Source organism: Nasonia vitripennis, chromosome 1, assembly GCF_009193385.2.
Source record: "Nasonia vitripennis strain AsymCx chromosome 1, Nvit_psr_1.1, whole genome shotgun sequence".
In the NCBI taxonomy this organism is placed as follows: domain Eukaryota; kingdom Metazoa; phylum Arthropoda; class Insecta; order Hymenoptera; family Pteromalidae; genus Nasonia; species Nasonia vitripennis.
This window is the reverse complement of record NC_045757.1, coordinates 25,128,716-25,151,765: the sequence shown is the minus strand read 5'-3', so window position 1 is coordinate 25,151,765 and position 23,050 is coordinate 25,128,716. Positions and strand designations below refer to the sequence as shown.

Here is a 23,050-nt window from a genome sequence, read left to right as displayed (position 1 = left end):
TTTTTTTTTTGCCGGACAATACAACTACACTTGGCACACCATAATGCATAGTATCGTGAGACAACAGCAACCTGAATTCGAGTATGTCATCGACGACATCACTGACGCTTTCAATCATAAAGATTGTTTTCATCTTCAATTTATCCATGCGGAGATTGTCAGCGAGTTGAAAACAACCGATGAGATTTTCTAGACTCAAATTTTTCACACCCGATCTGCGGTTCATTTATTCTTAAAAAACAATTGTCCGCGGCGTCTGCCAATCGACGTAATACGCCGATAATTCATGTATAAGTGCCTGTCTAGTGTGTCACGCCGCAGCCGAGCCGCGTCGTCCCCACCATCAAGCGATGAGCTGCGGGCACACATATTACCTATACCAAAGAAGAGAGAGCTCAGAGCGGGGACGCCAGGTCGCCAGCAGTCTCGACGCGCTCGTCGACGCGGCATCATCACACGCAGTTCTCCGCGCGAGTATAGTAAGCAGTGCCAAGTTGTTATTGTTATTGTTGTTGCGCTAGTGCCAGCAGGTATATACATCTAAAGCGAGACGAAAATGGGCCGCCTCGGTTTCAACTTCATGCAGCCGAAGGAGCAGAGCAAGAGCGTCGAGGATGGCGAACCCGACGAGCAACAGAACGAGCAGAACGAGAAGAACGAGAACGTCGAGATCTGCGAGCTGCTGCTCACCATCGAGCAGAGAAACAGGACAATCAGAACCGTGAGTCTCGAGAAATTGGCCTCCTTCGTTTCCGTTGCCGTTCCTGATGTGTGATCTGCGCACGAGAAGTAGTTTGCCGCGTACGTAAATCGAGGTCGCGCGCGGATTTGCGTTTTATGCTATAGTGTACGGCAGCATCGCACGTCGTGGGATCGGATCACTGCGTTTGTGTTGCGTATATATACACATATATAGTGGAACACATGCGGGCGCTTCGTTCGACGTGGAATCGGGATTTTCTTCTCGCCGCTCTGTTGCAGTCGGGAGGATTTGAGGCGCGTTTCTCTTTCTCTCTCGCTGCGTTGTTTCCAATCTACCGGGTGTCCGAGAAGCAACGGCTCCCCTCGTTCGAGAGCTCAGGCCACTTTTCTTCCTCGAACGGTTCGGCAGCTCGTCGGTCTTCTTTGACGCTGGTTTTTTCCGCTCGCGTGCAAACATTAGCCGCTATAACACGTGTACGTATATACTGCGATTCGGGGAATCGTGGCGATCGGTTCTCTGCGTTCGAACGGCTCTTGTCGGGGGGAATTGCATAAAAGTATGAAAATCATTATAGCTATCGGTAAATTAACCGCACAGACAGTCGAGCTTTATGTCAAGCATGAAATTCAGACGTTCTTCCTTACGTAATACGCGACCGATCGAGCGTTCGAAGAAACGCGCAGTATGTATTTTTTTGTTGCGAAAAACTAAAACACAACGTCGAGATTTTTAATGACAGCAAGAGTAATTTTTCTTCCTTGTATACAGCTGCGCCTCATGTTGATCAGCTTAACGACCGTCATAATTGTGGCATGCGGATTCATCGCGCTCACGCAATCCAGAGTTTTGCACAACGAGCAATCAGGTAACGAAAAAAAATATTTCCGTTTCTCGTACATGTCGATACACTTGAATTTCCGAATGACTTTATAACGAAATGGTTTATTTTTCAGCTGCTCATAATATCAATAAGCTGGAGTCGTACTCTCAACACTTCGATGCTCTACAGGGCCAATACGATGGTAAATATTGACTTCGGAATGTTCAGAAAAATGTATTTGGAGTTTTTAATTCAACACTGAGCACACGTTTGTGTTTATATAAAACGGGTGGGCGATTTAAATTTCACTTGATGTTGATTTTTTTAATACTGATGTAGGATGCAAACAAAAGAGCTTTATCTTATCATCGTCTTCGTCACACTGAAGAGTAAAATGATAGGACACTCGTGCCTCGACGCACGCGTTGGGCTTTCGTTAACGTAAAATTCAGCTAGTTCAGCTAGCAGTGCAGAAATAAAAACGTTGCTCTTCCAGAAAATTTCTAAAAACACGAATACTCAGATAGAAAATCAACCGAGTTTTTTTGTTTGGCATTTTATTTTTACATACAAAGTTATGATTCAAAACCAACTTGATCGAATCATCTGCAGAAAATTTCCGACAACGCAGTCTGTTTTTGCTTAAATTACAAAGCTTGCATATTTGCACTTTTGTGAGTATTCTTTTACTATCTCAGGCTCAGAATCGTTTTAAAATTTTTCAACTTCAAAACACAAAGTTCAAAAAATTAAACTTGTATTTACGGGCTTTGAATCTTGAAAAAAGAGGCCTTGAAATTGAAATCGTCTATCCTACTCCCCCACCAAAACAATTTCCTATGATAAAAACACGAAACTTCTTCGCTTCATTAGCTGTGCTGGACGCAGTGAGAGAGGAACGCTCGCGCAACTGCACGCGCGACCAAAACGACGCCCTGACCAAGCTCGAGAAACAGCTGACGGAGGAGCGCGCTGAGCATTCCAAGGAGATTGAAGGCGCATGCACGCGTTACGACGTACTTCGTACGAGCTTCGAAAACCTCCAGAGGGAGACGGAAATCATCAGTAGGCACTGCGGTCGCAAGGAGACCGACCTCAAAGCGCAGCTGAAGGCAGCCGAGGACGAACGCGCTGAACTAGTGGCCAAACTCGAGGAAAGCAATAAGAAGCTCAGAGTAGCCGGACAGAGACAACTCGCTGCCACGACGCCGGCGCCGTCCCGCAGCCTTTTCGATCCCGAACGGCTTAAAAAGATCAACGACATCGTCAAGGATATCGAGAATGTAGGTCGCATTTTTGGCAGCGCTATAGCCGATGCGTTCTGAAATGGAGTTGATATTCCAAAAGTATATTGTCGATTATCGAACATGTACATAATGATTATTTTTGTGTTGAATTCTTGAGATGTTAGAGTTTTGTAATTCGAATTTTTAATATAACAATAAAGTCCGTATGTCAGATTTTCAATAACGACCTGTCTATTATGTAAGCTTGAATCATGTACTTATTACTTTTGCCACGAGGATGCGCATTGTTTTTTCACTCACGCACACCTGAGGGTCGAATAACTGTCGAGGAATTTAGTATGTAGCAGTAATGTTTGTATGTACAGCTTAGTTTTATGTTGTCATTTTACTGTAAAATCTAACGAATAGCATTATAACGTAGATTACTCATCTATAATATTAATGTTCTCTAGACATTATCCTCTGTTATAAGATCCACCAGAAATTAGTTGATTCTAATTAAAATTGATTATTTGCTTTATCAGAAATATAATTTATTCAAATCTAGTTATAGATTTGTTTTTTAGCACTTATTGTGATAGATTATTCTGCAGTTTTGATCTTTTATCGGTGAATCGCAGGTGTAAAACTTTAACATTCAAAGCTTTACAACGAATAAAAAAGTTTATGAGATTCTAAAACATTAATTGGAATTAAACGCATTTTTGTAGATTAGCTTTTCATGCTTACAATATATAAAAATCTCTAATATTTTTACTTTATGTAACTTTTATTCACAAGCATTAATATTTTTCAGGGCGCAGCCATTTTTAATTTAGGTGGCTTTATGAAGAAAACTGACGAAGCTTTCCGATCATAAAGGACCAACGAGAAACATTTTTACGAAGTTTTTTTATGTTATACTCATGCCAATTACGAAGAGATTTTAAACAAAGAAAGTTTTGCTTGGAAATTAGATGTAAATTATAATGCGTATGACTCACCAGTGAATTAATGGGATTCACTGAAACGTTCAAAGTTTAAACTTTTGTAATGTTTGGGAGTCCGATAAAATTAACCAATATATCGAATTTTTTTACTGAAAAAAATCGCTAGTATTATGAGTAAAAAATTCACGTTAAAAATAAGTAGTTTATTCAATTGGGTCGGTAAATTTAGTGGCCCAACTCATTACGTATTATAACTAGATACAAAAATATGTTTAAATCTGTTGAAGTATGAATCTCTCGAAAAATTTTAAAACATGATATCGTAAAATTTTACGAATATTAAAAGGCAGAAAATGTACAATTACAATGCTGGAAAATCAATCAATATATCACGTATTACATAACAATCTTCCATTTTTTATAACTATTTTTGATTATTTTCTCATAAACTAATCAAAGAAAAATTTCGTACTAATACATGAGATAAAAGATTATATATAGTTACATTTTTATAAAAAAAAATATATGATCGTAATATCATTCCACAATATTTCTCTTTAAGGAAATGCCAGAAAATGGCACTCGCCTTTACTGCGTTTCATAGTCAATTTGACACAATGGCATTTTTTTGGTTAGTATAAAAAACTAAACTAGATACTAATGTAAGAAAACTTGTTTAAAGCAGCAGCTTCTTACACAAGAAATGTTAACACTTGTTGCAATCATCGAACTCATGTATTTATATTTGTACAAAATCCAAATATTTTGTGATAAAATAAGATGTTTTGTAATAAATTATTTTTATGGTAAGACATCAGTACATTTATTGTAGTTTAAATAATTGTTTTTTATCAAGTTGAAAAATGAGATTGATAATTGTATTTGTTTATTAATAAGCTTTGATTATCTTTAGTTATCATTCTGAATATGACATGTATTTGCATGTTCAGATCACGTTGCTACATACATTAAATATCAGAAACGATGTGGCTGCCAGTTCACTTGGCAAGCTTTTAAACTAAAAGAATAAAAGATACATTGTTACAAAGAAAAATCTGATAAAGCGTGGCAGGTGAAGACGAGCAGGGCTTTGATTTATATGTAACTGCTAAATAACATCATCATATATATATATATATATATATATATATATATATATATATATATATATATATATATATATATATATATATAAAATAAGAAAATAGATAAATTAAATTATTTCAAATTATTTAACAGTAAAAGAAAGACATTGGAAAAAACGAATCGCTTATTGATTTTATAAATTTGCATTTATTTTTCCTTAGAGATAAACGAATATAGACTCATACCAAGTCTATATTCGTTGATATTACAATTTTTAGTGTACCAAGATAATATGTTAAGAATCACATTATTTTATTCTGAATTATACAAGAAAATACCTTTGCCTTTTCTTACTTGATTTATTTTGTTAAAAATGAAAAGTTAGCTAACCCGTGACGGTATTAGCTACGATAGTTGTCGAAATTGGTTTATATAAGCTAACTTTTTTACCAGAGAAGATACAAATAAATACTTGAAAATCTGTTGCATTAGAAATAGGTCTATCCATTTACTTACATTATATTTAGCAATCAAAAACCGCTTAAGTTATATGTATGCTCATAGATTTTATAATTATGTATGTTGTGCAAGCACTCATCCTAGGAAAATAGAATAGTTCGAAATAATTCAATGATAGTTATAAAACAAGAACGCATCTACAAAACTCAGATAAAAATAAATTGTTGGAATAAACAAATAATATTAATCACGGAAGTTCATTGATTTCAGTTTACATATTGAGCTTATTTATACATTGTTGTTTAGAAAATTTGAATAAACTGTCAAGTAAACACGTAGATAAACTCGACAGGTTAATTTTTTTTTTAATTTTTTCGAACAAACAGTTGTAATGTGTGCCAGAAAAATGAGTAAAAAGTATAGGAAAATTTACTGTTAGAAATGTTAGAAAATCAATTTTGTTTGCAAAGTGTGTGAGGAAAAACGCGTGCCTACAAAGTTTGTTCTCCTCCACTTTCTCGCTTTACTGTACTGTAGATTTTTCATTGAATTTGGAATTTTTAAAAAACTTCGCAGTTGACCAAAACTACTGTATTCGTCAAGAAGTACCTAGGTTCATCAAAAAGTGCAAACACGTTTGCAAAACTTTTATGTCACTGACCTATAAATATGACATTTAAATGCGCATTGCTCAATATTTGTATTATAAAAGTTATTGCACAATGTGTCGAAACTTTATACATCAATAGTATGACAGTGAAAAAGGATTATTTATCGCAAGAAACTGTGAGTACCTTTATCTATTATAAACTTAATACTTTTTGCTATACAGCAGTAAATCATTTGAATTATTATCCTAAGATGAGATTTGATAGTAGCTGTTTTGTAGAAAATATGAAACATGCTATTGTTTTGGTAAACCGAGATGATACTTCACTTTTTACAAAAATCGTGTTTGATAACCAATCTCCAATTTATCTGTTTGAAATTAGCGAAACAGAAAACTTTTAAAAAAAATATAGACGACAAAAAGTTCTTACATGGAACACTACTCATATTGAGATAAAAAACAACCCTATATCTAGCGCATGTATTATTGTTTCGAATGTTACAAAGTTTCCAATCATCTTATCGAAATTAAGAGACTCACTTTGATGGAACCATCAAGCTTACTTTTTCATTGTCAATTTCAATTCAGTGAGTAGTTGCAAATGGCAAGCGCATTTTTAAATATTGCCTGGTCTTACAATCTTTTATCGGTCATGTATCTATGTAACAAATCTGGACGGTCAAAAATTCCTGTATAGTTTAATCCGTATGCAAGTGTAGCTCCAAAATCATGGATAAAGGAATCATCGTCGTCATACCATTTTGTGGGCACATCTTGGACGTTGTACGAACTTCCCTGGAACCAAGCCTGTGAAGTCAAAGGTGATAAAAATATAATTCAGATGTAATTATTTTATTTTGAAAAGACAAAACTTATCACTTTTTAAATTCCGAAACAGGCAATTTATTTTTCAACAAGATAAAGCAATTGGATGGCTACAACCTAAAAATAAGTTTAAACAAAGATGATAATATCTTCCGTTATAACGATTTTCATAAAATCCTGTGTACTGTTTTTACACACGTAAATGCCACAGTTACGGTTAAGGAATCAGCTAATGATGGTTCTCATTGATTATGTCTTCACGAGACATGAAAATCATAACACTAAAAAGAGCAATGGCCTTTACAGATGAATTAGCAACTATATTTTCACTGAAATTTTACATGCTTTTACTTACAACTGTTTTAGTTTATGCAATAATTTTAAAACAAATCTTGAATACGTCGGCATCAGAAGCTGTACTAGAATTCATACAGTTATTTATCAATGGTTCTGTTTTAACTTTACCACCTGATTTACATGGAAAACTTTTATTGATTCTTTGCATGATTTTGGCATTTGCAATTAACACTTTTATTCAAAGCATTATTAGCGCTATTTTTACAGTTTGTACCTTTTCGAACATAGATACAATTGAAGACTTAATCAAAAGTAATTTAACTGTTGCTGGCTATGGATATCTTGAAAGAATTATAAGTGACGATAGAATTCTTAAACCTTAAGTCACGAGTTGTGCTAGTCTTCGCGGGAAATATGTGAGTTGCTACTCTTGGCGGCATTTCTGAACTGCGCTACTCTTCGTGGCAAATCGTGAGTTGTGCTAGTTTTTGTTGGAAAATTTGAACTGTGCTAGTCTTCGTAGAGACCGACGATATTGTGTCAGTATTTCAAGAATTGTCGCTAACTATAAAATAATATATCGTGAACCAAGGACGAGAGATGAGCTTTTCGTCTAAAAAGAAACTTATTTACGCCCTTTGGTATGAATAACAATACACCTTATATATTATATCTTTGCTTCACAATATACGCACATAAGCCTAGCTTGTGTAAAATTTACCATTTAAATTGAATTCACAGCAGAACAATGAAGAATTGTAAAGTGCCTGCAGCTACTTACATTTATGTTATACTATATTTATCTCGATAATAATATGTAGACTATATCATTCTGACAAAAATTAGGCATAGAATAAGTTTCATAATATATGTATTTCGTAAATTAATGCTGTATGATGATTGCGAATAAACTAAGCACTCATGTAATCTATGTACCTATATTGTGTGTATACCTATAGTCAGAGAAACAGATTATAAAAAGAGGTCTATAGTGTGCGTGTGTGTGTGTGGGGGGGAGGGTGGAGTTGAAACGTTGGTAAGTCGCACTACAAAAATTTTTTCCTTCCTACCAATAGTATATTACAATACGTGTCACTTAAACGCTTCTTTGCGCAGTTAGCACCCGAGCGTAGCGAGGGCGCTAAGCGCCGTGCAAAACTAAACCATTTAAGTCACGAGTATCGTATAAAATGTTATGACACATACTGCTAAAATCCGCAAATCGTGCCTATTCGTGACTAACGTAAGTCCTAAATACCCCAAATAGCGTCGAAATAATCTAACGAATCACTATCATAAATACATCATATCAGGATAAGTTCGAATATACTGGCGAGTCTCGATGGCTTTTGGGCTCCCTTTTGACACCATCCACCACCTCCGGAAACAAGAAAATCAAAACCGCATCAGTCCCTCTGGTCGTTTATATCCCATGTGTAGGAAACGCAACGCTTCACTCCAAAAATCAATCAGTCGAAGTACGTGAACCGCATAAGCGATTGACCGCCTTGTACCCTTCTTCCCCGCGCGCATGCCAGGCTCAAAAAGTTTATTTACCTCACGATCGAAGGCGCGCGCAAGGAGAGCGTAAACACTATATAGCCAGGAATGAAGCACCACCGCGCGTGTGCGACCCCATCGTGTATATACATGTATATATACAGTATCGGGAATCCCATATCGTAGCTCGCGGGGGCGCCGCCGCAAGGCGCGAGTGTAGCAGTTTCGATGACGTAGGAGAGAAAGAGCGCAAAAGAGAGCGAGAGAAGGGGGCTGCCGCTGCACGCCGGCGCAGGACTAGGACGGGAGCGCTCGCAGTCAATTCGGGGCGTTCGCGGGCTGCCTGCTCGACATCATCAGAAGAGAGTAGTAGACCGCACGCGATGGGGCGGCTGGGCTTTAACTTTCTACGACTCAAGGAGCGAAAAAAGGATGTCGAGGCCGGGGCCACTCGCACCGGCTCCCAGAACGAGAGCGCCGAGCTCGACGAATTCGTCCAGGCGATCGAGGAAAAGAACAGGCAAATCAAAAGCGTGAGTCCCTTAACGCCCACCTTTACACCCACGCACACTCTCTCACTTTCTCTCTCTCTCTCTCTCTCTCTCTCTCTCTCTCTCTCTCTCTCAATCTATACTTCTAATTGACACGAGTCCCTGTTGCTCGCTGACCTTCAGCACGCCACTGTGTACGCGCTTTTCTATAGAATATGGGAGTAGTCGTTCTCTGGCGTCATTAGGGGATGATTCTCGCTTGGAACTCTACCATGCTCTCGATGACTTTTGAGCCTCGAAGCACTGACGCGCTGCGCGTGAATTTATTCGCCCACTGATAATACCGTATTGACCCGATAGCTCGCGTCTCTGTAAGCTGCTGGCACAATGTAGCGCGACAAATTGGAGATTGCTCATGGCTTTATTTTATTATGATGATACAGACGGAAAACGCGGCTGGGGTGATCGAGGTGGAGAGTTAATTTTAGTAAACTGTGAGAGCGCATTAATATTATTCTTCATATTATTTTGACGGATTTAATTATCAATGTTTTCATACGCGACAAGCGACACACTCGCAGGATTCAGTTATCGATTAGGGGATTTTAGACCGCTTTGTTGATTTTTACGGGCAAAAGGTGTCATTCAATTTATTGATTGCTCTAATTACTTTAATCGCATGTTGTGTTGTCACCTTCGTATTTTTCACTTTCGATCGATACAACGACTTGAATCCTTTTTAAAGGGATACACTCATACGCGTTAAAAAAAACTTCTGATTGCGTTGTTTACACTATATTGATAACAAAAAAAAAAACGCTCGATAATCTGCGTTTAGAATAACTTATACGTCAATCTTCAGTCGATCTATTCTTTACGCAAATAGCACATTTTTCAAACAATATTTTATATTTAACCTTTTTTTTTTAAAGGAAAGTTATGGATTTTTTATACAAAAATAACCTTTTCCGTAGATACGAATACTCTTGGTATCTTCACTGACACTAATCATTGTACTGGGTGCTTACATTATTTTCACACAACCACGAACTTTCCGCAAAAGTACGAGCTCTGAAGATGCAGGTATGGATATTTTTTCTTTCAAAGAATTGTTGTTCCAAATTAGTGTACTATAGATACTACTTTTGTACGCACGAATAATCAAAACAGTAGGAAATAATGAAAATAACAACTAACAATAATTGGAAATCAATAATATGCTTTCGACCCTTAAACAAGGATGTGTATTGTGTATTAAGGAACATTGAAAATCTAGCTGTTATATCTAATGTTCAAACGTTTATTATTGACGTGTTAATGTATCTTTTATAAAGTCTAGTCCTTAATTATGTTTTAGGCAAATAATACTGATGATAAAATCAATTGACAACCAGCAATAAATACTAGATTTTTTTCAAGTGTTCCTATTAAAATTAAAATGTCTAGTTTGTGTCAGGAATTGTTTACCAGTGAAAGTTTAGCATTAGCTTTTAAAACGAACATCAATGAAATATCATTTTCCATATCTGATTAAATTATTTTTTAATTTCAATATTATTATTTGAATATAGAATATCAAGGTTTCCGTATATTAAAAAATAAAAGGCATCGCTAATACCTCGAATACTTTTTCCATAGAGTCGTTTCTCTTCAGATAGCATAAGAAAATTGCTACAGCAATCAAGTAATTTTTAGTAATGTCTCAAATTCTATATATAATCGCATGAGTATACATGTGCGGCACAGCGTCTGCTAAACGTTTATTTAGTCTGAATCTACTTTACTGACGATATAGCAATTATATTCTCACGTTGAACGTATAGCAGACAATTATTTAGCTATCGAACTAGCGTCTTTGAATACTAAATTGAAACAGGTGAAACTGTGGTGGGGGTATGAATAATCTAATGAGTTTAAAAGATACTGCTAAAGAATACCTATATGAAATATGTATAGTGTATTAATTTAAATCCCAGTACTGTAAAATATGCGCAGAATTGTGAATTAAATTAAAATATAGAGTGATTATAATACTATTCAGATTTTATCGCTCGTTTTATCGAGATTATTTCAGAATATTCAGAATTATAGACGTTTAAGTAGACACTCAAGCAATTTTTTTCATAGATTATTCGAATGTTTATTAATATTTGTATACTTTTACAATTAAAAATATCGAATCAAAGGCCGGCTAAAATTCGTACTATTAGAACATTTCTTAATTTCTATTATCGTAATATTTGTTCTAGCTGACACCGAGCTAAGCAAACTTCAAGAATTAAATAAGCAGTATTCTAATAAAATAACTGACCAAGAAGCACAATTGCGAGGTAAGATTACCACACGTACATATTGTTTAATTCATACAGTCCGATTGCATTTTTTTTAACTTCATGTTCATTTATTTAAATTTTTTATTTAATATATAATGACAATATTGATACTATTCACAGGGTTTGTTTATACCTACCATATTTTTACACGCAAAAAATTTTGAAATATATTATTCTAAACATACATATTGATAGAACTCTTATTCATGAATTATATATTATTTATAACACTGGGTGACATATATCAGCCCCTTTGTAACTGCATGGTGCGAAAATGAGCTGTTAATGCCACGGGTAGGCGTGACGGCGAATTGATGCTAGTCAGTGCTATAAAATAGCGAATGATATTCGTGGCATAAATCGTCGCTCCCTACGAAGAGTAGCACTGTTCAAAATTTTCAACAAAAAGTAGCACAATTTAGATTTGCCGCGAAGACTAGCATAATTCAGATTCTTTTTATAAGAAAAGATTCGTTATTTTTTAAATAAAAACAAATATTATTAAGGCAAAACTAATAAAATGGCAAGATTAATTAAATTGCCGAATTTTCTTTTTATTTTAATATTCTAAAGATTTTTATAAGAAATACAATTTTTTAATTAATTCAAACTTCCTATATAAAAAACTTTTAAAAATTTTTCAGCAGTTTAAATAATCTTGCCATTTTATTAGTTTTGCCTTAATAATATTTGTTTTTATTTAAAAAATAACGAATCTTTTCTTATATAAAGAATCTGAATTATGCTAGTCTTCGCGGCAAATCTAAATTGTGCTACTTTTTGTTGAAAATTTTGAACAGTGCTACTCTTCGTAGGGAGCAACGAAGTAATCCAATACGCTGCTCTCGGGTGCTGATACACGCCGGGCCATAATTAACTATTTATGTCATCGTAAATATACTATTATACATTATTTCATGTTTGTTTAGACAATATGAATCAATTATTTATACATTTTGCAGCTATGAATTCATATAAACTTAATTTAGAGGCTCTAAGGCAGAAAATTAAAAGAGATGAAAACCACAAGGACGAAGCAAAGGAAAATTATGTTTCATTAAATAACAGATTCGATTCATTACAGAATGAATACAACGATTTGAAAAAATCGTATCTGCAACTTTTAAATGAAAATGCGGAGTCACGGCTAGAGTTTTCAGATGAAATTAAGGATTCGATGCCACAAGATGAACTTAATACTAATGCAGAATTAAATGATTTTTCAAAGCTGGTAGACGAAATAGAAAAGGTTGGTGTTTAGTTAAATTAGTTAAAAAACAATGTCTATATTATTTTTTGCTTTTTATTTATATGTAACTTTCAAAACTATAAACAAATTTTATATGTACACATTAAGGCTTTCACAATTTATTGCAGGCGAATGGCATGGCGTATCCGGATCTGTGGAGAAGAATCAGTGAGCTTTCCTAGTCATTGAATGAAAATATCGTTTTTCAACTAAACCTATAAAAGATATTACATTGTATGTATATTAAACAAAAAATAAAGTATATTCTACTATGATGTTAATCAGGGGATAAAACATTTCTGTATGCAAGAGGAAAATAATTTTAAATGTTGGATTTTGTTAGTTACAAAGATTTAATATCATATAACCGTTCCATTTCATCTGGAACGTGAATTATGAAAGTTAAAGTTATTTGCGCCAATATTTTAAAGTTATGAAAATAATTAGATTTCATACTTTTTATATGATAAAAAAAATTGTTCATATAAGTTAAAGTCTTTAATTTTAGTATGAATAAAGTGTGATCATGATATGATGCCTCTTGATAGCAGAAATATTTCATTCAGTGATATATACGTTTAGTCAATTGTCAACAACGGAAGAAATAGATAAAAGTATAAGCTCACAAGATTATTTTAAATATATATTTTCTATAAGAATTTATGCAAGTGTAACATATCTAGCATTAGAGAAAAGCGATTATTATTTTTTGTATTCACCAAAAATCATATATTAAAAAATAAATGTTATTTTTTAAATGTAAAAATAAAGAATCTATAAAGGATGTAACAAATGGAAAAAATAAAAGTGTACTATTGTACTTTTGATAATTTCCTGTTTACACATAACATTCATTTTTACAGTCACATATAATCCTTTGACATAAATTCGAAATATTCTTTTTCTCATTTGTATACAATTACACATTGATTTTATGAAATATTTGACGTATAAGAGTAATAAATTTATCAAACAAGTGCATAGGAAAAAGTAAAAACTGACCGATAAAAATGCCAAAATATAAATGATAATACGTAAACAAATTATGAAGATTGAATATAGAGTTCAAATATATTTTCCCAACACGCGCATGGAGTGGGCGTTTTGATTGGTAGTCTGCTGCGATCGTTAATTTTTATGATTGCCAGAAAGACATAGTTTGCGCTGCTTTTGAAGAAAAGTCCATTGGTTCACGTCTGTCGTGGAAAAACTGTCATCTTGAACGCAGATGTTTGGATGGTTGATCGTTGAAAATTATTTGTTTCAAGAAAGAAAAAGGTCTGTCAGGAAATTAAAAACGCCCTGTTGTTTTTATTCAAATAGGACAGTTCATCTGTCAGTTTTTGAGAAAAATATGTGTGTCGTGTGCTGTATTTTTGTGTGAATATTTTTTGGGCATTAATATAATATTGTAAATTATTACAATATGAATTGTGTTGCGAAGCAACATTCTTATTTTATTGAGATAATATAAGAAAAGCATATATACTTTTTAAACTGCTTTCTTGTTAACGAAATGAAGCTAAGACAGCTACATAAGACATAGCAGTTTTGATTATCTGTAAAACAATAATTCAATATCAAAATCGATAATCAGTAAACATTCATGCAGTTGACATTATATCGTCGGTCCCAACAAAGAGTAGTACGATTCAGATTTGCTACGAAGACTAGTATGGTTCAGCTTTGCCGCGAAGACTAGTACATTTCAGAGCTTTTCTACATGAAAAAATCTAATTGTTTTGGAAGAACAACAAATAGTTATTTTGTTTAAAACTAATAGAAGTGCAATATTTTTAAAGTTGCCAAAAAATTTCGAAATTTTAAAAGTTATGAGATTTAATATTAATTTTTTTGTTCTAATTAAAGTTTTTAATAAGAATTTTTTTAATTTCGAAAATATTTCAAAATTTTTTTGGCAACTGAAAATATTGCAATTTTATTAATTTTAACCAAAAGAACTATTTGTTTATCTCCAAAACAATTACATTATTTCATGTGGGAAAGATCTAAAATCTACTAGTCTTCGCGGCAAATCTGAACCGTACTAGTCTTCGTAGCAAATCTGAACCGTACTTCTTTTCGTAGGGACCCACGATATAAATATGGTGTCTGAATTTGGATGTGATATTCAAATGTGGTTCATGAATTTTTTCTTTTAATTTATATTTTTGTTTAATATAACAGTTTTTGGCGCATTCTTGAGAAATTTTATCTACAGTTTCAGACAGTTATAGCAATTCAAACGTAATATAGAGACCTCAAACATGAGATAGTTTTAACTATACAGGTGCATGATGCACCGATGTCGGAAATAGGAAATCCCTTGTGTACATCTATCTCTGCTAGTTATAGGAAAAATTTTGGTCGTTACCGAAACGGCTTTGTTTTGACGTATTGCGCTGCTTATACACACAAATCGAAATTAAGTTAAGCTCAGATTATATTAATTTTGTCCTTTCTTTACAAAAGAGCGCCTATATATTTTCTGATTCTTAATTCGGGAAATTTTTTTTATGATTCTGTCCATTTTATGGTCATTTTATGGCCATTTTTCGATTTAAAAAAATATATTCGCTCCTTTTTAATGATATAATTTATACAATATATTCAACAATAGTGTATCTAAAAGAGCATTAAATTGCCTACTTTTTCCTGCAAGATTTTCAAGATTGACCGTTCCGTTCAATAGGGAACACGCATTTTTGTAGTTATGATTTTAAATGGTAGTTTAAGGTTGTAAACTCAGATGTACTTGACCGATTCTCTTGATATCGCGTATTAACTTGGTAAAACAATATTTAAATCATTGTAAAATCAGACAATGATTTGAAATAATGTCACGTGATGATGACGTCACTGAATGTGAAAAAAGCGGTGTGTTCGTAACGTCGTGTTATGACGGTCTGCTGACGACACCTTAATATTTGAACAAATTAAAATAAATACCCTATCATTTAAAGGGAACTAAAACAAATAGTTTTATTTATAGGAAATCGTGTAATGTAACGATAATATCAACAACTGCAAAAATGTCCGAAAAAGAAAAACAGTCCAATCAAAATTGGTATAAATATTGTTTTGTGCCCGAGTGCAAAAACACAGTTATAACTGCACCGGATATGCATGTGATTAACATAACCAAATCAACTTTTAGCGAGTTCTGAGGTGTACCTTGAAGAAACCCTTTATTCATTGTTTTGTGCACTGTTGTGGAAGATGGTTTTCTACCTTACTCGAGGTTTTTTGCACGAGCGAAGCGAGTAGGAAAACATCTCTCACAATAGTATACGATATTTTATTTTATAGCACAACAACCTTAAAATCAACAATTAAGTTGTCATTTTGAGGTTAGTGTGTTATAAACAAATTTAAAATTAGGTACACTCTGTAGTAGATGGAAACGTCAAACTGTGGTATTCTATTGTCCTAATGAATAGAGTGACCGTCACAATACCTGGTGAAACTGCTTTCCTTGCAGATTTCGTTACGTCATAATCACGTGACCTTCATTCAAACGTTACTTTTATTGTTACTAGACTTGGCGCAGTGCGCTGCGCGCACTGTAGTAGGCTATACTTTCATTAACTTATTAAATGGAATATAAATGATTGATATTTTTAATATTTGTTTTCTATCACAGAAATATATCAAACTTTACAATATATGATTCATTTCGCGCTCATATAAATTTCAAAATTGCCGCGGTTTTGTCGCCAACTTCCTTTTAAAATTTTAAGGTTATGTCTAGAGAATAGAATAGTCTCGAGAGTAGAATGTCTCTAGAATATTATAAATACACAAATTATAATTTGATATGTATTATAGTAGTATATTACATTTTTAATATTAGAATCAATTTTATAAATCAAAAAACAAATCAAAAAATTCTAACGATACTTTTGACGCATGCGCACTACATGAGCCAATCATATTGACGCATTCTTGGCTTCACTTCATCCGGTCATGACTTTTTTATATAGGGATTTTTTATATAGGGATAAAAACTCAATCATACATAAAAAATTTTAATGAAGATATTTTTATAATATCTTTTGCAAAATTAATATTTTCAATGATTAAATACTTAAAAAATTTATTTGCGGACTCATGCAAGTTCCCTATTGTTATAATAAAAAAGGTGATTTAAAACAAAATTTAATAGTTCCAAAACTATATCATCAAACATTTTGAAAAAATTTGTGACAATAAAAAACGATAATATCTATTTGTTGTAAAAATTTTAAGCCAGTTTGGCAACTAGTTTTCGAGCTAAAAAACGAAAACAAAAAAAAAACTGGATTTTCTATGTCATACGATTATTATTTAAGAAAACTTTAAATTAAGTTGAAATTTTGGGAAAATATCGATCTTTTGATCACCTCGGCTAGGTTCTTTTTGCAGCTTATAAAACCGTTTAGTTTAAAAGATATCAGGATTCAAATACTTTGTCTCATCATCACCCTGTATACCCTGTATAACTGAAAATTACTATTTTTGTTAAACTTTACAACTCGCTAACGAAAGTTCAGAATGTTTTGAGAAAATTCATGGTTTTATGAGGTTATGAGGGCCCTATAGTATTCAAAATATTGAGGTTTTAATTTTTGCATGAAAATTATATGATTTGACATTGTGATGGATGGTGGACGGAAAAAGCGCTCGTCTAACAGCTAGTCGTGTTATTTAGGTACAGGTAGTGCGTGGCTCAGTAGTAAGAGCGTGCGCCTTAAGATTTTGGAGACTATCGAATCTTTCTGATTACAATAGTCTTTTGCTAAGACAATTGTTTCTTTAGTAAAATAATTAAGATTAAAAATATTTATAAAAAGCATTAATTCACTGTATATTCGAACAATATTTTATCTATTGAAACTATATATTTAGTCGGAGGAAGCCATGTGCCAAAGAATTGGCAACGAGTTTTTGTACTATATTCATTACAGCTATTGACAATTTTGATAAATTAAACTATTAAGATTGTCCCTAGTTATTTTTCAATGAACTGATACTAAAACGTAGAAATTTATAAGATAAATCTTTTACGGGACAGGCAATAACCTGGTAAGTATACTTTCACAAGGAAGCATTGTTGTACCGTATGTCTGGCACAATAGCGTCACATTTGCCCTAAAATATTTATGAATTTATAATGCGCTTATATACGAGATGAAATCCATCTTTTGGGTTTTTCCAAAAGTATCCTACAAAAGATTTTTAAAATACTACTAATTATGTACATTAGATTTCAAATTTAAATATGGCGCTTATTAAATCATATCAAAACTTGCCACGGAAAATAACACAACTTAGAGTTTCCGATTCGCAGATTAAATCGTGAGGTGTGCTCTATCGATGGCAAGTATATAATCCACACTGAGTAAACTTTCTGAAAAAATTAATTTTTGGAGAGAGAAAGCTTTACTCTGTTGAAGTTTTTATTTTCACGTGCAGGTTATCTGTCCACTTGGCCTTGAAAATTAAAAAACTCGCTCATTCATAGAGATCAAACTCGAAAAATTTTAGCCAGTTGCAGGAAGAATATGATTAACATCTCCTTTTTATACTAATAGGACATTCAACAATTTATGTTTCAAGATATAAATAAATCGCATGTGCAGAAAACGTACATTTGAACACGACAACCCAAAAACAGTTCTTTTGAATAATAAATGCAACTTATAATTTAGATTAGTACATTACAATGCCATAATTTTCGTAGTTCATAATGTATAATCCTCCAGCGGTTAAGACAGACGGTTTAATACATCGTAACATCATAAATTTTAATAAAATTTTAGATTTCTTTGATATCAAATACCATTCATTCGTATACCTGATCACGGAAAACCATTTGAGTTTAAAAATTGAATATTAAAAAGTCTTTGAAACATACTTACGATTCCTGACAAATGCTGGAACTGTAATCTAAAACTTTTTGTCCTGGATAACTTAAATATAACAAGTGAATCATTACACCAACTTCTATCATTGCTAATCTAATAAATTGCATTATGTTCGTTTGTTCTATAAGCTGTAAAAATAAATGGTCCATAATAATACAAAAAATATTAATACAGACACGTGTTAAATATCAAAACTTACTATAACACCTCCAACACTTAGAAATAGTATTGTGTATCCCAAAATAATAAGAAACGTTTTGCGGTAAGACATTTCAATGAGATCATTAAACCTATGTTGAATATTTGATTAAATATATATTGTTAGAACAAAATAATAATTGATTTATTTAGCTTGTTTGTACTATTTAACATAATATGTTTTATTTTGGTTTATTTTAACTCTGTTACGTTAGATTACAATAATGACATTTAAAATATATAATAATAAATCATAGATAAAAACTAAATCATAAGATTAATTGCAAACAGTTTTTATATACTTACTGTAAAGCACTATTATGCAACCGAATAGCACCAACGATCAACTCATAAGCATTATCTTTTTTTTCATTCGGACGTTTTGTGACAGCATTCAACCGATTCCTATAAGAATAAATAAATAGAATATTATGTGCACCCCTGCCGAAACTTGAAATTATGTGATATAATTTAGTATAAATTATTGTGCATCGAGTGGACTGAGCGATCGGAGTTTGTGAATTTTTTGTATCAATTAATTGGATTTATAGTGAACATGTCTTACTTAACGATAGAGAATACTCCGAGATTTTGATAAACTATTGATGAGAATGCAGTATCAATACTTATTAGCACAGTCAAGTTTACAAATGTCAATATACAATATGCTCCATAAAGCTCAAAATAATACTGTAATGGGTCAATAATATATTCTGCATGTACAATAAGAATTTTTGGTCGGGACTCATTTAATGGCCAAATATAATCAAGAATCACAGGCACCATTGACACTTGAGAGAAAGCAAATCCTGCGGCATACAAGTAAACTAAAAATAAATTCATTTGTAGAATGACCTTAACTAAATATGGCATGAAACGAGTTTGTTTTATTTTTTTTCTTGATATCTTTTGAATTTTAATAAGTTAAAAAAAGTTAAATCTTATAAATACTTAAATAGGTATTTATGAAGAAACTGTCATTAATTTGTAATGCTCGATAAAATTGTTAGTAAATTTTATTTGTAATGATGCTAGTTTATATGAAGAGGTTATACTGACTTTTGTCTTGTACTTTTATGTACAACAAAAAGATTATAAATCAAAATGTTATTATTGGAAATATGAAAATTGTTGTATTTGCCTGCTACATACCAACTAATATAAATGAACAAAGTTAATAAATAGAAACATATCGTACCTAAATAAAGAATTGTTACTATTTTGCCTTGTTTAGAATGCTTGATTAAAATTGATTGTTCTTCACTGTCTGTTAAAGTTGACCAATTTTTTGCGATTTGTTTGTGTATTTGCATTATCTTCGTAAGAAAAGTATAAAGTATTATTAAATTAATATTCCAAACTTGTGGTCTTTCAAAAAAAAAAAAAAAAAAAATTTCTGATTAAATAAAATTAACAAATTAGATTCTTTAATGCATTTTAGTTTAATATCGTGCAATATACCATTTATTATTTTCTTTCCCTACATACTATAAAGCCACAATAGATAAAACAATAAATGATTTCATTTTCCTTCTACATACCCTAGGTTCGCTCAAAATCGTAACGTAATATTTAAGTGTTACTACACCCAAATATAATACACCTTCGAAGTTTTCTCCGCATAAAACTAAATCCATATTCTTGCCACACCACGTTCTCATCCCATTTATCTTGAAAAAAAATGGATAATTATAAAACAAATAAAAATTTTATTAACCGATAAAAATAGTTTTTGAGTTATACCACTAAAGTTAATATCAATAATACTATATGTATATTAGTATGTTTTAATAGAAAGTGCTAAAAAATTGATCCTATACAAGTAAAAATGACTGAAAACCACAGGAGTATAGAATGGGTGATGCGAGTAGTGCTTACTTTTGCCTCTAGGAAAAAAAACACTTTCGCCTCAGATATATGTGAATATCTATGTGTCGGTGTCTTTATATGATTATGTACACACAAAAATACTAAAACGGCCTTTCGCTTCAGGCTTGAAAAACTCTATTTTCGCTCTACTTCTTCGTAGGCGAAAAACTGTAGTTGACAACTCGAAAAACTCTATTCTCGATCAACTTCATAGGCGACAAAAAATGGTCTTTCTTATATACTTGTTATGAAAAATACGGTGAACAACAGGGGCGAATGTGCTGTTTCATACTCGGATGATGTGTGAGCACTCGTGTCCACCTCGCGCCTACGACGTCCTCGACTACCACTCGTGCTCAAGCATCATCCTCGTTTGGAAAAGCCCATTTTCGCCCCTAGTTTTAAGATGTACTATTTTGCCTGCCCGTCAAAAAAGTCACTTTAGTCCCGATTAATAGGTACAAAAAGCCCAAAAATTAAAATTGTACATTATTTTGTAATGCAATCGTAACAGCTAAAACATATGCTTATGAAACAAACAAGTATTTTAGCAAACTGCACAAAGATACAAAGCATCAGTTAATTCATTAGCTTATAGTATAGGTAGCTTTAAATTAATTAATAAACAATTATTCACATATATGTAAATATATTTATTAAATATAAGCTATGTTATGGCATATTTTTAAAAATTGATATCAAAAACAAAAGTTTAATCATTTTAAAAAATTGCAACTTTTAATAACAGTTCTATTATTACAAATCAAATACATTTAGATTAATAAAAGGTATTTGTAAATAAAAAATCCTTAGTCATAGCTAACTTCTTTTAACGAACAATTTGATACGAAATAAAGCTTGCCTGGAATCGTTAACTAAATATGTGTTGAAATACTTTAAAATTAACAATGCAGCAGCTTACATGGGGGAAAATGAATATAGCCATCATTATGAACACTATTGTTCTACGAATTAATTTTTCTTTGATTGGTCTATATGGCCACAATCCGGAGTGTATTTGTAAAGTTTTGTTTATTCTTAAATGTTGATCATAAACTTCTTCTACTTTCTGGACATCCATATTGTATTTGATTCTTATAGTGTAGCCTTTCTAAAGTAACACGTTTTCTTGCGTAATAATTATTAATATTTTTTACTTTAAGAACTAATAATAATTAACAAATACTCATACTAGTACATTACGATACTAGTGGCATAAGTCGTACTTTACGGCACGGCGTGTATAAGCGCCCGAGCGTAGCGAGTGCGCTTAACGCCGTGCCATGAAGATCGACTTATGACGCGTGTAAGTATCGTATGATATTTTATAGCACTGACTAGCATAAATCCGCTGTCACGCCTATCCGTGGCATTAGCAGTCCTTTCTTGCACTGTGAGGTTAGCTCGATATGCACGGTGCAATAAAAGACTACTTATGCCACGGATAGGCGTGACATAAATGCGGATTTATGCCACGCAGTGCTATAAAACAATTTTCGTACAAAACATTATCGAAATTAGTATATTTCAAATTATAATAGAATACTAATGCTACTAATTTAACTTCCCTTATCCTAAAAATATTTTGCAAGAGTAATTTTGTAAAAATATTGTAATCTGAAACTTTGAAAATGAATATAAATTCAGGTTACAATAGGTGAACAAATTCGCACTTCACTTTACAAAAAAGTCTGCACATACACATACACATGCATACGACATAAAATTTAGTTATTGCTTATACAAATCCTAAAAATATTTTTACTTTTTACTGTAAAAACGTTTTAATATGATTGCTATAAGTTTTTATCTGTTTTAATGGTGTGTTATTACAGGAATTGAACGGAAGGAGTGATGTGCGAAACAAAAGCAAGTGCAATTATTAAAATCTTTAGCTTAAACCTTAGATAATAGCAGCCGGGATATAGGGTCATCACAAATGCAAATGGGTTGGGTTATAAAAAGTTTTTAATGTGCATGGTATTTAAGTAATTATTTTGCGTTATAGACTAATTTTTTGTAATTACGGAGTTATTATCTATGGCGCTTTTTTGAATTAAATATCACATGTAGAAAAATATTGGCATCATTGCAGGCAACGTGGCTTTTATTAGAAGCATTATTGCAGTCAATGTGCGTGGATTCTAAAAATATTGAAGAAATGTGTACACATAATATGTAAAAATAGTAAATAATATAAGATGCTGCAAATGAAACCAGATCGTGTGAGAGCCATATAAGTCAATACTACACTTAAACAAACGCGGTTATGCGTACGCTGCATCGAAATAACGTAAGCTAAAACAAGCTTTGCACCCACCATGCCAAAATAATACGAAAATGTTATTTTAGCCGTGTGTAAATTTTTGTTTAACCGCTATACAATGACAAAATGACATTCTCGCGCTAGTATCAAACTGTGCATTTTACAGTACTGATAGCTAAATCCAATGCGCGCTTTATGTGCTCAATTTTCTTGAAATTAGAAGTTAAAAATCGAAACTACATTCAGACCGGATGTTCGTTTT

The 23,050-nt window shown here is 32.7% G+C and overlaps 3 protein-coding genes and 1 long non-coding RNA gene across 12 annotated transcripts; 2 read left to right on the top strand and 2 right to left on the bottom strand.

Moving 5' to 3' along the window:
* The first annotated feature begins 321 nt into the window (after positions 1 to 321).
* Positions 322 to 4,509, top strand: LOC100115668. Of its 2 annotated transcripts, none has more exons than XM_001600367.6 (5): positions 322 to 721; positions 1,472 to 1,568; positions 1,657 to 1,725; positions 2,397 to 2,806; positions 3,567 to 4,509. In XM_001600367.6, the coding sequence occupies exons 1-5, from the start codon at positions 557 to 559 to the stop codon at positions 3,627 to 3,629; spliced, it is 804 nt and encodes a 267-aa protein (XP_001600417.2). In that variant the 5' UTR covers positions 322 to 556; the 3' UTR covers positions 3,630 to 4,509. The 2 variants fall into 2 exon arrangements, with proteins under 2 accessions (XP_001600417.2, XP_031789462.1); XM_031933602.2 differs by lacking the exon at positions 322 to 721 and adding an exon at positions 978 to 1,385.
* Positions 4,510 to 5,159: 650 nt separating this feature from the next.
* On the bottom strand, positions 5,160 to 9,850 carry LOC116418376. The gene is made up of 2 exons (XR_004228390.1): positions 9,638 to 9,850; positions 5,160 to 6,661 (listed from the first exon to the last, which is right to left on the bottom strand). It is a non-coding gene; the product is annotated as an uncharacterized LOC116418376 (long non-coding RNA).
* On the top strand, positions 8,609 to 13,380 carry LOC100679245. The gene is made up of 5 exons (XM_003426175.5): positions 8,609 to 9,009; positions 9,942 to 10,050; positions 11,217 to 11,297; positions 12,263 to 12,549; positions 12,678 to 13,380. Exons 1-5 carry the CDS (start codon positions 8,860 to 8,862, stop codon positions 12,729 to 12,731), a joined length of 681 nt encoding a protein of 226 aa, XP_003426223.1. The 5' UTR covers positions 8,609 to 8,859; the 3' UTR covers positions 12,732 to 13,380.
* A 205-nt stretch (positions 13,381 to 13,585) lies between these two features.
* On the bottom strand, positions 13,586 to 22,411 carry LOC100463241 (odorant receptor 49b). Of its 8 annotated transcripts, none has more exons than XM_016981325.3 (10): positions 22,288 to 22,411; positions 21,445 to 21,650; positions 20,195 to 20,323; positions 19,852 to 19,969; positions 19,219 to 19,480; positions 18,960 to 19,058; positions 18,655 to 18,745; positions 18,450 to 18,583; positions 18,253 to 18,385; positions 13,586 to 14,108 (listed from the first exon to the last, which is right to left on the bottom strand). In XM_016981325.3, exons 2-10 carry the CDS (start codon positions 21,601 to 21,603, stop codon positions 14,058 to 14,060), a joined length of 1,176 nt encoding a protein of 391 aa, XP_016836814.1. In that variant the 5' UTR covers positions 21,604 to 21,650; positions 22,288 to 22,411; the 3' UTR covers positions 13,586 to 14,057. The 8 variants fall into 8 exon arrangements, with proteins under 8 accessions (XP_016836814.1, XP_031789458.1, XP_031789456.1 ...); XM_031933598.2 differs by having other exon boundaries at positions 21,445 to 21,633; positions 22,288 to 22,408; XM_031933596.2 differs by having other exon boundaries at positions 21,445 to 21,633; positions 22,230 to 22,396.
* Between the last annotated feature and the right edge of the window lie 639 nt (positions 22,412 to 23,050).